Source organism: Cotesia glomerata, linkage group LG1 (assembly GCF_020080835.1).
Source record: "Cotesia glomerata isolate CgM1 linkage group LG1, MPM_Cglom_v2.3, whole genome shotgun sequence".
NCBI classification, from domain to species: Eukaryota; Metazoa; Arthropoda; class Insecta; order Hymenoptera; family Braconidae; genus Cotesia; species Cotesia glomerata.
This window is the reverse complement of record NC_058158.1, coordinates 27,290,215-27,305,936: the sequence shown is the minus strand read 5'-3', so window position 1 is coordinate 27,305,936 and position 15,722 is coordinate 27,290,215. Positions and strand designations below refer to the sequence as shown.

The 15,722-nt window shown below is 30.0% G+C and overlaps 1 protein-coding gene across 31 annotated transcripts in view; it reads left to right on the top strand.

The window, feature by feature from the left end:
• Positions 1 to 15,722, top strand: part of LOC123268449 (ankyrin-2-like) — a 58,514-nt gene that overhangs the window by 13,479 nt on the left and 29,313 nt on the right. For 19 of the 31 annotated variants that reach the window (XM_044733535.1, XM_044733756.1, XM_044733666.1 and 16 more), the window contains 19 exons: positions 1,958 to 2,059; positions 2,171 to 2,303; positions 2,393 to 2,556; positions 2,682 to 2,837; positions 2,908 to 3,036; positions 3,206 to 4,045; positions 4,135 to 4,284; positions 4,375 to 4,515; positions 4,604 to 4,759; positions 4,839 to 4,937; positions 5,203 to 5,400; positions 5,498 to 5,681; positions 6,317 to 6,421; positions 10,651 to 10,779; positions 10,893 to 10,998; positions 12,532 to 12,609; positions 14,851 to 15,075; positions 15,162 to 15,322; positions 15,424 to 15,635. In XM_044733535.1, the coding sequence (XP_044589470.1) occupies positions 1,958 to 2,059; positions 2,171 to 2,303; positions 2,393 to 2,556; positions 2,682 to 2,837; positions 2,908 to 3,036; positions 3,206 to 4,045; positions 4,135 to 4,284; positions 4,375 to 4,515; positions 4,604 to 4,759; positions 4,839 to 4,937; positions 5,203 to 5,400; positions 5,498 to 5,681; positions 6,317 to 6,421; positions 10,651 to 10,779; positions 10,893 to 10,998; positions 12,532 to 12,609; positions 14,851 to 15,075; positions 15,162 to 15,322; positions 15,424 to 15,635 (3,468 nt within the window). Of the gene's footprint in view, positions 1 to 1,957; positions 2,060 to 2,170; positions 2,304 to 2,392; positions 2,557 to 2,681; positions 2,838 to 2,907; positions 3,037 to 3,205; positions 4,046 to 4,134; positions 4,285 to 4,374; positions 4,516 to 4,603; positions 4,760 to 4,838; positions 4,938 to 5,202; positions 5,401 to 5,497; positions 5,682 to 6,316; positions 6,422 to 7,360; positions 8,448 to 10,650; positions 10,780 to 10,892; positions 10,999 to 11,567; positions 12,003 to 12,531; positions 12,610 to 13,434; positions 13,453 to 14,850; positions 15,076 to 15,161; positions 15,323 to 15,423; positions 15,636 to 15,722 lie in introns of those variants that run through there. The other 12 variants (XM_044733622.1, XM_044733767.1, XM_044733593.1 and 9 more) reach the window with 10 other exon arrangements.

Sequence of the window (15,722 nt, the reverse complement as noted above, 5' to 3'; positions counted from 1 at the left end):
TTTCAAAAATTACCTGAGAGAATACTTTTAATTGAGTTAAATTGATGTCTTTACTATTAAATTTAAAAATGGAACCAACTCAGTTTATTTGGAAAAGAACTTCGTCTGAGCGGCATAGAACTTTTTTTTTTTTCCTTTCATCGTCTTTAATTTAAAATAGACTAACTCCTCTATTTATTCTACTATTAAGCGTAGTAAAAAGTATAAAAAGCTTCCTCGCACATTTATACTCATCAAAAATACTTTAAGGAAGATAGAAGTTAAAAATTACTATTGTCGCTATTTTTTTTTAATAGCGATATTTTCTCATTTTATATCGCATTAATTATATCAAAATAAAATAGAACTGCGTTGATTTTACGAAAAAAAAAGAAAATGAAGTATATTAAAAACAAAATAACAAAACTAAAATACGCATTTACTGAATATGTATAGTAACGAAGTTCCCTCACCCCTTGACGTCACATGGTAGACTTGTCGGCGCCCAACGAGGCCGTAACTCGGCGTCTGTATTCCACCCTATACTCATTTTTCGATCCACTACACCCTCATATTGCAATTACTCTGTATTACACTTACTTTTTATTTCGAACCTTTATAAATTTTTATCTCCACTCCAACTCAAATTTAATTAAATAAAATTATAATCACGAGTAAAAGTAACCTTTAATGAAATATTTTGTAACAATAAATTCAATGATCATATTTATTAATAAGTTTGATCTACACATGATGTCTATGTTGATGGTCCTTGATATCACATTTATCTACACAATTCTTGGTCAACTGGTTGTAACGTCACTTCAACATTCAAAAGCATGATGATCCAATCATTATGTCATGCTATGTTTATTTTATTGAATTACGCGAACGATATTATTGAAGTACACAATATGCAGTAAATAATAACAATGATAGCATAATTAACAGTGTATTGTGAGAATACAATAAAAACTAAATCCTTTTCTATTGTTAGTCTTTTTTTTCGTCTCTTATCACTAAGACTATCAAGATTATGAATGAATATAAAGAGAGACAAGAATTTACAACTTAAATTTATCAAATATTTAAACAAGTACTGTAAATAGATAGATAATATGACGGCTGCCACGTGCCTCTTAACTTTAAACTTATTTTATTAAATTATGTAAATAGAATCTTTTTAGTTTACTGAAAATTTTTTTTACATTCTTATGATTTAGTGTAGCGTATGATGTAATTAATGGCAAAAAATGATAGCAAGTCATTTAACATTTCTTTACCTGAGAAAATGGTCAATGTATCTTGGTCAACTTAGCAAGTCAAAATAAGGTAAAATTTATTGGTGATATCTAAAGACTTTCCTTGAACCACTTAACAGTTAAGGCATTGCAATGAAGTATTTGATTGCGAATACACAACACCGAGCCTCAGGCTCTTTTTTAATTTTATTTGTTGTTATTACTCCTACTTGTAATGCTGTTACCACTACTACTATTATTATTACTATTTATTATTATTAATACTAGTATAAAATGAAATTCTGGTTTCCTCATTCGACTTGTTTGCTTTTTTCTGGCAGTTCAAATGTCACTTTTCTTGAAATCCTCAAGTCCTATATAACTCATAGTATCTGTACTATATGAGATAAAATGAGAAAGCAACTATCTTACCGCTGGCAAGTGGATATTTGTCAAGTTTGTGTGTATCTTCCTTAACTTACTGGCTCGTCGAGTTTAAAAATAGAGATTACGTCGTGGGTTACTCGAACAAGCCGGTTACGGCAGGCCTGGTTACAGTTGTATATCCCGTGCAATCGTTAAACCAAATAAAATCAAAGATTCTAAATAAACATATATCATTATACAACATCTATTCGATAAATAAACTTGTTTTCAATGCGTACATCTATATATATTTTATTGATTAGTTTTTATGAATATGATAATTAACCGTTTAAAATTTTTCAATTTTACAGAGCGACCCAAGTACCGCATTTTTACGGGCTGCACGAGCTGGACAATTGGAAAAAGTTTTAGAATTTTTAGAATCAGGAGTTGATATCAATGCATCAAATGCTGTAAGTATAAAATAAATTATTAGAATTCTATGTTGTATCTTTAAATTAATATTATTTGTTAGATATTACAAAATTGATTATGAGTTATTTTTTAATTTATTATAATTGTAGAATGGATTAAATGCACTTCATTTGGCGGCCAAGGACGGCCATTCGGAGATTGTACGTGAATTGTTGACGCGCGGTGCAATTGTAGATGCAGCTACTAAAAAGGGAAACACAGCTTTACACATTGCTTCACTTGGTAAATATATATCTATATATTTTATTTATAATTAATTAATTTATTTTAATTGTTTTTATATTAATAAATATATGTAACTATTTTTTCAGCGGGTCAAGAGGAAGTAGTACAATTACTTGTTCAACGAGGAGCTTCTGTAAACGCACAATCGCAAAATGGTTTTACTCCACTATATATGGCAGCGCAAGAAAATCATGACTCTGTTGTTAAATTTTTGCTCAGTAAAGGAGCTAATCAAACTCTTGCAACTGAGGTAAATAAAATAATGAGTAGTGATTACAATTGTACAAAAAAAAATTTTAAATGTAGTGTTCAAATAAAAAAGAAATATATAATTGAATAGATTACTAATCTGAGATTTTATCTTTCCAACTTTAGGATGGTTTCACTCCGTTGGCTGTTGCGATGCAGCAGGGACACGACAAGGTCGTTGCAGTACTCCTGGAGAACGACACGCGAGGCAAAGTGCGACTCCCCGCTCTTCACATTGCAGCTAAAAAAGATGATTGCAAAGCTGCTGCTTTGCTTCTTCAAGTAATATTCATTTCATACTTAATTATGTTCTCTAAAATATATCTATAAAAATGTATTATCTTAATTTCAGAACGACCACAATCCCGACGTTACATCGAAAAGCGGTTTTACACCGCTGCATATTGCTGCCCATTATGGCAACGATCGAATCGCCTCTTTGCTTTATGATAAAGGAGCCGACGTTAACTTTGCAGCTAAAGTATGATTTTTTTATATCTCTTTTATTATTAAAATGCCCGGTGTTCATAACATCTGAAGTATATAAAAGCTATAGCACAAATGATGCGACTGAAAAGAGTAATTTTACGTTATAATAATAAAATTTAATGTCTATAGTTATTTAAAAATTGTTTTCAATCTTTTTTTAGCACAACATAACGCCTATGCACGTCGCTGCAAAGTGGGGCAAAATAAAAATGGTTAATTTATTGATGAGCAAAGGAGCGAATATTGCAGCGAAAACACGCGACGGCTTAACGCCGCTTCATTGTGCCGCACGTGCCGGTCATCATGAAGTCGTAGACATTTTAATAGAAAAAGGAGCACCCATTGGTTCTAAAACAAAAAACGGCCTGGCACCACTTCACATGGCGTCTCAAGGCGATCACGTGGATGCTGCTCGTATATTACTTTATCATCGGGCTCCAGTTGATGAAGTCACAGTCGATTATCTAACAGCTCTTCACGTAGCGGCGCACTGCGGTCACGTTCGCGTAGCGAAACTTTTACTGGATCGCAATGCTGATCCAAATGCCCGTGCATTGAATGGTTTCACACCTTTACACATTGCTTGCAAGAAGAATCGTATCAAAGTTGTGGAACTATTGTTAAAGCACAAGGCCAGTATCGAGGCCACCACAGAGTCAGGTCTTACGCCTCTGCATGTCGCAAGTTTCATGGGATGTATGAACATTGTCATATACTTGTTGCAAAACGAAGCTAGTCCCGATATACCAACTGTTAGAGGGGAAACACCACTCCATTTAGCAGCCCGTGCAAATCAAACCGATATTATCAGGATATTATTGAGAAATGGAGCTCAGGTTGACGCTCGAGCGAGAGAAGAGCAGACTCCACTTCATGTTGCTTCTCGTCTAGGTAATGTCGATATTGTTATGCTTTTACTACAACACGGAGCTGGAGTTGATGCTACTACGAAAGACTTGTACACGCCTCTTCATATTGCTGCTAAAGAAGGTCAAGAAGAGGTAAATTTTAATTAAAGTATTATTTTAAGTTCATTAAAATTAATTTTCGATTAACTATAAACTTGATACATTTGTTATTAAATTGTCAGGTTGCATCCGTTCTATTAGAAAATGGAGCTTCGCTTACTGCTACAACTAAAAAAGGCTTTACTCCACTTCATCTTGCTGCTAAGTACGGTAATATGAACGTTGCGAGACTATTATTGCAGAAAAATGCACCAGTTGATGCTCAGGGGAAGGTAATTAAATTAAAATATTTTTATTAATTAAATTGTGACATTTATTTTTATGACTATCTGAATAAATAATTTATGTTTTTTTAATATCAGAATGGTGTTACTCCACTTCATGTAGCTTCTCATTATGATCATCAAAACGTTGCCCTTTTACTACTTGAACAGGGTGCGTCACCTCACGCTATGGCTAAAAATGGTCATACACCACTTCATATTGCAGCACGAAAAAATCAAGTAATTAAAAATTGAGACTAACGATACCCTATATTGTAACCATTTTCATATTCTAAAAAAAATTACATCTATAATTTAATATTTTTAGATGGATATTGCAACGACGTTATTAGAGTATGGAGCTAAAGCAAATGCCGAATCTAAAGCTGGTTTCACCCCTCTCCATCTTAGTGCTCAGGAGGGACATACAGATATGTCAACATTATTAATTGAACACAAAGCAGATACGAATCATAAAGCAAAGGTAGCGTAGTTTATTCATGCTTTTCTTATTTTATTATTTGAATCATAATTAATAAATATATTTTATTAATTATTGACAGAACGGACTTACGCCGCTACATTTATGCGCACAAGAAGACAAGACTAATGTAGCGACAATCCTTATCAAAAATGGTGCCGAAGTTGATGCTAAAACTAAGGTGATTTATTGTTTTCCTATCACTATGAATTATTGATTCCATATATTTATTCTATCAATATATTTATTAAAAAAAATTAATTTGGCATTAATAAATTTGAGCAATTATTATTTGAGTATATATATTATACACTCAATAATAACATTTTATTAAAATGTATAATATTATATTAAATATATTAGTGTCAATTGTATATTTTTTCTTAGAATAAGTAAAATTTATTGGAAAATAAACAAACTTTAAAAATTTCATTTTATCCTACTAGGCCGGATATACACCCTTACACGTGGCATCTCACTTCGGTCAAGCAGCTATGGTACGTTTCCTACTGAGGGCCGGTGCGGCAGTAGATAGTAGTACTGGCGCCGGCTATACCCCATTGCACCAAGCTGCACAGCAAGGCCACACGCTTGTTATTAACTTACTACTCGAAAGTAAAGCCAAGCCTAATGCAGTTACAAACGTAAGATTATCCTCTAAAATTATTTTTGTTTATTTGAATCATAGTATAACATACTATTTTTTATATATATGTAATAATAATTTATTTCTGATTTTAGAATGGACAAACTGCTTTAGCGATTGCACAAAAACTTGGTTATATTAGTGTTGTCGAAACGCTCAAAGTTGTAACAGAAACAGTTATTACGACGACACATACGACCACGATTGAAGAAAAATACAGAGTTCAAGCACCAGAATCTATGCAAGAAACGTTTATGAGTGATAGTGAAGACGAAGGTGGTAAGTACACTTGAATTCAATAGAATTTAAATATTATTTATGTATTCAAATTTATAATAACTTATTTCAATTTTATACATAAAATAATACTTTTAAATTCTATAAAAATTTTTCAAGCACGTGTTTTTATTTATGTGTAAGGTTAGATAATCAAAAAATTGAATTGGAAATTGAATAATTGTATTAACGAAAGGTGTAAAAAATTTGACTAATTGCATGGGATATTTGCATGATTGAGACTAAAAAAATTAAGTAAAAATTATTTTGCGTCAGTTTTCGAGATACTTGGACTTTATTTTTTAGATTTTTTTTTTTTTAATGTGTATTCTATTATATTATTGACAGTAAATGCAGATGCGAGCTATTGAGATTAATGCAAAAATTATTTTATTGAAAAAAAAAAGGAGTATTAAATATTATTTTTCGTACATTTCTGTTGGAAGTAGCATGTTCTTCTTGAGTTATTCTTGTTTGCTCCACTTGTCTTCAGTGGAAAGTAACAGCTGAAGAATATTGCGAATGCTGTACGATAAAAATTTTACTGGATATTTTTTTTTTAATATTTTGATTGATTAAAATAAAATAAAAAAAAAAAAAGCAGACAAGTTGAGCTTTTACTCGATGATAAAATGTAGGTGGTGATGAGATCGGCACTGCGGCCATGAATGTGTACGGACAGCCGCCTCACGCGCAACATGTGTACCTCCCTTCTTACTACCAGGGCCAAATGACCTACACTCGTAAGTTTAAGTATCACCAAATGTTGTCACTTCACTGTTACTCGATGTCGATGTACCCTCGTATCTCCTCAACATATATTTTATGTATTATTATTTTTTTTTTGTCACATCACTACACAAACAATGTCTCAATCATTCAGTAGTGCACATTTATATAGAACACATACACACTCCAATAATCGTTACAATAACTTAATTACATCAATCTTCTTTTAATATTAATTTATAGTGTTGTAGAAAATTTGCATCAATACATAGTTTTATTTTACAAACATCAGGCAATCTATAAAAATAATATTTTTTATCGTATCATATTTATCGTGATTAATATTCGCTCGATAGTTTTAGGTATAATAAATATAGTCTCGTTTATTATTAGATTATGATACATTTCGTCTGTGGTAAAAGAAATTGAAAGAGGTACTTGAAAAAGCTCTGGATTCTTTCAGTCACTATTTTTTATATATCCACACGTATATATATCTTCAATTCATAATCATACGGAAGTCATTCATGATATAATTATAATCGACCTTGAAGACACATAGAGATCATTTATTTTATTTAGATTTTATATGATAAATTATTTTACTATATATATATATATATATATATCTAGACGTGAATGTTGCCAACCGATATTATGGAAAATAAACGTGATCAAATGTGTTGAATGGAATTAGGACACTGTGCAATTAATACAATTAACATGTAAAGATGACGGTACAATAGTGCATATTGTCACTATTATAGTAGCATACTTTTAACGTTATATTACACTGTAAAGGGCAATTAGATCTAACGTATATGAAGGTGGTTTATTATTGTTGTCGTTGTCATCGTCATCGTCGTCATGTGGTGAATATCGTAGCAGCACCCGTGTTTCCCACACCGCCTACCTGTTACATAATCCCTCAGAGCTGTACAGCCTTATTCTATGGTTCTTATTTTGTGGTGTAGTCAGTTCGACGTTAGTTGGCAAACTGCCAAATTCAAAACGTCGACCGAAATACGTTTAATTTATGTAACAGGAGGTGTAGTAGTAATATAGTTATTTGAGAAGTACGTACGCACATTGGAGAATTTGGATAATAGAGCAAGGCCAATTAAAAAATAAAAAATATTTGAAAAACAATAATAATATTCAAAATAACATTCATTTATGTTAAACTGTCTATTTTTACAATGAAATTTATGACGAATTTATAATTGCTAAAGTTTATGTTGTGTTTACTTTAACACTTGCATTTGCACACTGAAATAATGTAATGATATTCAACGTTACCTTACTTCACTACCAAAGTTCGAATTTACTACTTACTCTGAGTTTTCATGACGCAAAAATTATCGGCAATGTATTATTTTAATACATGAAAAAATATAGAGAAGAAATCAGTGGGGAGAATCAGCGCTGAAGATCTCTTCACACAGATGCTAATATAAAATTGGTGCTCTATGAACGTGAGGTCACATTAGTAGACGCGCGCCGATCTTGAATCAATCTACGGTATACCAGTCGCTGTTCCTGATCATCGAAGGCGGGCGTTCTGTTTTGAGTTTAATTGAGAGACTATTCAGAACATTAAAAGCACTCGACCAGTATAACATATGAGAACGTGGATCACAATTGTTTACTTGCTGTAAAGACTCTACACTTCGACGAAGAAAAAGTTTCAAAAAATTAAGAAGAATATTTAGATTGACATAGAACAAGAAAAAAAAAAGGATATAAAATAATAAATTGTGACAGTGCGTATGTGGTTTCTGTTTAGTTAATTAATTGTTTGGTTTTTACCCATATTGAACCTTTTTGTAATATTCACTAATTTTTTTTGTACCTAACTTTTTCCTGTAAGAAAAATTGTCAGTATTTTTTTTTTCTACAATCATAATTGTGCCGTGTAATTGAAGTTAAAAATGGCCAAGGACAAAATAGTTGAAGATAACGCAAAAGTGAAGACTCGGAAGAAGCCGAAGAGAATGCCATGCTGTGGGTGCACTCGTAACAGGAACAGCGACATATTTTGTAATTAAAAATAATGAATTTTAGAATTCTTCATTATAACATCATTTTTCATTTAAATTTAAATGAAATAGAGGTATTGCGTCATAACGACGTGACTAGTCGGAAAAATTAACGCTGATGTATTTTATGCGCTTCACTATTATACGCTAATTATCGAGGAGTATTCATTTTATTTGTTAAAAGAAAAAATTTATTCATAGTATTCGAAGTATGTCTATTGAAATTCTCATTGATATTTTTTTTATCGGGATTAGCATTAGTAGCTGAAAATAATGTAATTTTTTATAAATACATAATAAACATCCTGCACATAATGCATTAGACTAGTGGACTCGGGTAATTTGATTACATCACGGTCTTTAAGGCGCGCGTCATCGTTAAAACGAATGAAGGAAGCGATTGGTATTCATATCATATAATACATCTGGGTCAGGTAAAGCATGTGAATATCGTTGTAGATCTCGTTGAAGGTATATACATTAGTATACAGGGTATGTATTCTGTTGTTGTAAATACAAGATAAAATTACAAGAGCAACATTATGGAATATAGACCTAGTATATTATTATCGAAAGAATACATTTATTAGAGATGGAAAATGCATTTTATAGGTATATCGTTAACATAAATCCCTGAACTTTTGACAACGGGCTAGAGAAAATTAATTTATATGATTCAATGTCTTGGCTAAATGAACGAGGGCGTGAATAAACAATTACAAATGCTCTAAATAATTTATCGCGGTTCATAAAATTCTTCAGTCTTTTATGTGAGTAAGCAGTTTTAAATAGATCAAAATTAAAGCTATGACGTAAAAAGGACACGGACATTTAGAATTTGATGTACTGTTATTTATTTTATCGTTTACAGTTTTAAACAATTAGAATAAATTATTAAATTATAAAAATAAACTATTCTTGTGACGATATTTCGATGATTTTTATCAGCCTTACGGCATTAAACTGAAGGCTATTTATTCAATTAATAAATTTTTGTAGGGATAAGTATAAGCAGTAGTAATATAGGTCGATGGCGATACCGCGTTAACTATTTCAAGATAAAAACTCAAATAAAAAAATTTTAAGTACTGCTTAAAGCTATAAAAAATAAAATAATTTTATTTATCAATAATGTGAAAATAGCGATTAAGTATTCTAATATTTTATTTTTAAATATTAACACATGCTTTTTTGTCAATATTTATTTTAATAAAACTTTTTATACGATGTTATTGCGTTGCACGTTTTCAAATGCTCTTCAAGACGCCGGTTAGACAGACGTAAATTCTTATTGCACGTGCCAAGTTTTTTGTCACAGAGAATAACAAAAGAAAATACTTAAATCCAAAAGATATATAATACTAAAATAGCTACAACAGATTAACTATATAGCCATTGGAAATTTGGTTTTATAAATGTCACATTCTTTCCATTATATCTTAACACGTTAGAAGCATTAGTGTTGACGTGGGCAGTACGAATTCTTGGGTCAATTCAATTTGAAATGTATATACTTCACATTCTTGACCTGTTCATTAGAACGTACGGTTAATACGTTATTCAAGTGTCAATTGTAGTACAATCTATTCGTTAATTAGTTTTTTATCTACAATAATCGATAATCGAAATAGTTGTTTTTTTCTTTATCTATTAAGGTGAATACAAAAATAAGAAAATTAAACTCAAGATTTTTTTTTATAATTATTTTTATTATATTTCGGAAGCTATATTAGGAAACGAGAATATATTAGTATAAACAATTATATGCCGTGCAGATTTTAACTGTTTATTTTCATGAATTCACCAGCAGGAAGCTATTAAATTTTGAATTTCGAAATATCACTTCGTTATTCTTGACAAAAAAATAACATTTAATAATACTGCATCGAGTTAATATTCATATTCATAATCATATTAAATTCATTATATTTTTTATTTACTCTAAATTATTCTTTGGTTTATAATTAGTTCATAAGCTTCATGAGTGATCAAGCAATTAACAATGCTTCTGTAATTTATCATTTTTTTTTGTTTTATAATAATTTTTGTATTTTTAATTTGCAGTATTTGTTGTCATTAAACCATACCATTTAAATTATTAAATAACTCTTGCATAATAACGATAATAATAAATTCCATGTATAATATGTGATGATTGTTAATTGAGATTTGTATTTTTTAAAAAATAACAAAATTATTCGTAGGCGAAGATCCAATGCTCAGCGACCAACAGCAATATCGTTACATGACTGTTGATGACATGAAGTCAATGGGAGACGATTCAATGAGAGTAAACGTCACTGACGATGAGAGGGACAATCGACATTCCGGAGGTCAGTCAATTATCTGCTATTAACTTGTCTCGAATTTCTAATTTATATACTTCCGTTTCTATTACCTATACTAATGATAAGAATATTTTACTATATTTTTTGTCAATTAACAGGAACCACGGTTACAGATATGATCACGAAAGAAAACTATCATCGTTCGAATGCTGCGAATCTTAAGCCTGATAATATTGACATCAATAGGCATCCAGTTCACGTTGGGTATGTATTTATAATTCATCTATCCTCACCTATCTATTTTACTTCATTTCAAATCATATTCTTTACTATCTAAGTAATCAGTATTTTATTATAAATAAGCTATATTTAAGACTTTAAGTCAAGCTGATTAACTATCAAGTAAAAGAAGTTTTAATTGTATAAAAAAAAAAAAAAAAAAAAAAAAACCGATTTTCTTACATAATAAATTCTATATAAATATTTCCCAATGTAAATATGACAATTAGTTAACATTGGAGCAATAATGATTTGTATTATAGTGTGGTATGGGTGTGTGAGAGTTAAATGCAACTTTTTAAATTCAAAAATTTATTCAAAATGATTTTTTTTTTTTTTTTTTTTTTACTTATTACTTTTCAGAGGCACCGTTTATTGTTATTTAAGTTTGGTATCCTACCACAATCTAACAAACAAAATAAATCATTTGTTTTTTGATTAAAATTGTAATGCGTGTGTGGTGTGTGCAAAAACCTAGCATGACTAATAATATTTTTCTCAAAAAAATAATATTTTTCTTTAAAAAATAATAATATTCAAAAAAATCCTATCAACGATATGGTTTGACTGAGTGTCTTAGGAAGGAAGAAAAATGTAGAACTGTTCTAAAAATAGAGTAAAACAATCATGAAAGCGTAACCATATATAATAACAGTAAATCATAGTTTTATACCTATAGATATAGACTTAATACTATATTATAAACATAACGTATAGATGGTAGGCCCTACAAGTCATCAGCAAGCTATATACCTATAACCAATTAGGGAATCCTCGGTCAGAGTGTCTATTTTATGAATACAAATCAAGTACTATTACCGGTGTTTTATACGACCGCACTCAATCCCGTTGCGGGATATTATTCTGGTTGGAGTTAGTTCATTCAGTATCATTGTGCGTTCATTTCATTCACCAACTTATATTCTCCGACACTCTTAAATTTAACATATAACCCGTCTACTCAACTTTTTGCCAATGAAACAAGCAGAGTAAGTTAAGAGACAGTCATTTATTCGCAGTCGCTCATCGTGTGTCGACTTTTCTCAAGCTCTTTCTCTCGTGAAATTCATTCCATTTACTGTACGCCCGCAGATTTCATATATAGTGAATAGAAATTATTATCTATTATTGTCATAACTGTTACACCTGTTACTGTGTAATAACTATAAAAAGTTCACCCATTGTTTATTTAATTTTATAATTTATCATCAATTATCACTTTGTTAGTTTACTTAATTTTTTTTCTTTTATTTTAATTTAAGTTAAATTTCACATCCATTGTGATTCATTATCATCGCTACTGTATTATAAAATTTTATGTAGCACAGTAGTTTTAGTTTATTGAGTTCACAAGTTTGTTGTTTATGATAAGGATTTGACATAAAATCATTGCACGTGTATTATAAACTAGAGTTTTTCAAAAGAACGAACGAAAAAAATGGTAGAGAAAAGCATGAGCACGGTTTAGATGAGTTTATCCTGAATGTAATTATTACGGAGTTCTGTTCCAATACTTAGACCGTCACTAGACTCCTTAAATTGGTCACTGGCAGCCCTTGGTATCGTACCTAAAGGACAAGGAATGTGGAGGGACAGGTATCACCTTTATATCTTATTTTAATTATATTTTTTAATCTTTTAATACTTGGACCATGGGTTTCAAAATTATTTCTATGTTATTATTATTATTTATTAATTTCGTTCTTTTATTTGCTGAATAACATTTTTTTTTTTTTTTTAAATATTTATAACAGTTTATAATATTTTAACTTAACTGATGCTTTAAGCACCTGTTAATACTTAAAAAATGGTTAAAGTGCGAATAATTATCTTATATGATCTAATTTTCAATATCAACACGGAAAGTTTTTTTTACTTATAATAAATTTTAATAATCAACAAGTTATTACTGTATGTGCAAAGCAAAATGAAAATTGTGACGTCTACATAAAAGAAGGAAGAATATAAATATGGAACCCCATAATCTATTGAGGTATAAAAAATAAGGATTGCTTGGCAGGAACGCTTCTAGTGGCTGACAATATATTAAAGTATCGTTTATGTTAATTATTAATTTTTATTATATTTAATTATTATTGTTCCCCATTATTATTTATAACTTAAGTTATCACTTCCCGTGATCATTGAGGCTTGCGACACGATTCCCTCAGTCACCTTGCACAGTGTGAGTGAAATGCTATAATCCAAATCTCAACTATAATACATAATTATTATTGTTTTATATCAACATTTAGAGTTCCTTAAATTTAAAATAAAAAAAAAAAAAGTTAATCATCAGTGATAGTAAAAAAAAAAATGGTAGACCACATTTCTCATATATTTTATTGAAAATAAAAGAAATACTAACGCGTATTTTTATTTTGTTTCCGATTCTTTCTGTTATTTTATTTGCGCTCGCAGAATTCCATCATGGAGAAAGTAAGTGAATGAGAAATAAACAACAAAATTTTACTCCTCTGCCTCATTATTATTGTTTTTTTTTGTTTCTTTAAAGTAATTACTCTGTGGCAAGATACAATTATTTATTTTAATTCATTTTCAATTTTTTTAATTTAAAATTAACAGCCGTCACAATTGTTTACTATTCGTTGCTAGTTTTGCACTACCTTTCTCGTTATATATATATATATATATATATATATATATATATATATATATATATATATATATATCGTAGTGGCTGATTAATGCTGCTCATTTAGAATTCCACTTTCCCTTGCAACATTAAAAGGGCAGTGAATACATATTCACCAAAGTTTACCTCGACAACTTTTTTCGATAACAAAAGAAAATTTACTAAAAATCAAACAATAATAAAGTTTATAGTCAATTTTTCTTCAATATGTATTCCTGTTTTTAAAATTTTAATAGACGTAGACTAGAAAAATGTATTTATTAATATTGTGTTTAATATATAGTAATTGTTAGTTAATCATACATATCATTCATCTGCTTATCATAATATATATAAAAAAAAAGAACAGCAAATCTATTAATTTATAACTAAACGGAAAACAACATCTATTCATAGTACAGAAAAGCACAAAATGTTACACTGCACAATTATAACTTGTAAGATTATCGTTAAAAAATCATCGACACATGATAGCATTAATTAAAAATATTGCTTGTATATTAGTAAATCAAATTACATTACTTACTCATAATTAGTTCTCATTTATAAATAAGAATTACATTTACTTTCAATAAACACTAGTTTAATTTTATCCTATGAGTAAATTGTCTTTAATATTAGCCGCGACGTCACATTTAGATACAAACAGATATCTCGTATGATCTAATGATGCAACTATCGTAAATATTTTTTTTATACTTCATTTTAATTGTTGATCACTCAATTTTTTATTCTTTAAAATACAAATACAATATATACGTTTATAAGTGGGTAAATTGTCGAATGTAATCAATATAATTTCATGTTGTTATTTCCTTGTGATAATTATAACAGTGAAATTAAAATAATTACATAAACAATTTTGCATTTAAGAATTTATCCATGATTATAAATATATTATTATAAAACAATCTATATTTATTTACACTTATTTTTGCATATTTTATAATATTAGACAAAGTACACATAATTTTTCAGAATATTATTATCAACCTACAGACTATTGTTGACATTTTTCTAACTGAAAAATTATATGTGCATAGCTTTGAATAGAACAAAAAAATAATTTGATAAATTATATTTACAAAGACAATAACTCGTATGCAAAACACACAGAAGTGCGATATTCAGATAAATAAGCTTTTTTTTTTTAATATCATGCATTATATTGTCACATACAGCTTTTTGGTTTCGTTCCTGGTGGATGCTCGTGGTGGGGCAATGCGAGGATGTCGTCACAGTGGTGTACGGGTTATTGTACCGCCACGCAAAGCAGCGATGCCGATGAGAATTACCTGCAGATATCTCAAGAGGGATAAATTAACGAATCCACCTCCTTTAATGGAAGGTGAAGCGCTTGCCAGTCGAATACTTGAACTTGGACCAGTTGCGGCCAAATTTTTGGGGTATGTTTACAGTTTTATTATTTTTAATTATAAAATATTAATATGAGTTTATATAAATATTAATAATAAATAAAAACAAATTTCAGGCCCGTTATCATTGAAGTACCTCACTTTGCTTCTCTTCGAGGTAAGGAAAGAGAGATTGTGATTCTTCGATCAGACAATGGAGAGACCTGGCGCGAGCACACCCTGGAAGCTAGCGAGGAAGCTGTTCAGGATGTGCTTAATGAGAGCTTTGAAGGAGAAGGTATGAATTAAAACAATTTTGTATATTAATCATTTTTAATATTATTCATTATGTTAATGTGTAGTTGAGAACATAAATTATAAATTGTATTTTCTTTATAGAATTAAGCCAGCTAGAAGATCTTCAAACGTCACGAATTGTACGTATTCTCACGGTTGATTTTCCCCATTATTTCGCCGTGGTGTCACGGATTAGACAAGAAGTTCACGCGGTTGGTCCGGAGGGTGGAACTGTTTCATCATCAGCGGTACCACAAGTACAAGCCGTGTTTCCACCAGCGGCGCTCACTAAGAAAATTAGAGTTGGCCTACAGGTACTTTTAGCTTAGATTAAAAAACAACATTCACTTGAATAATTATCTTGGGATTCAGTATGTTATATATATAATTTTTGATTGATG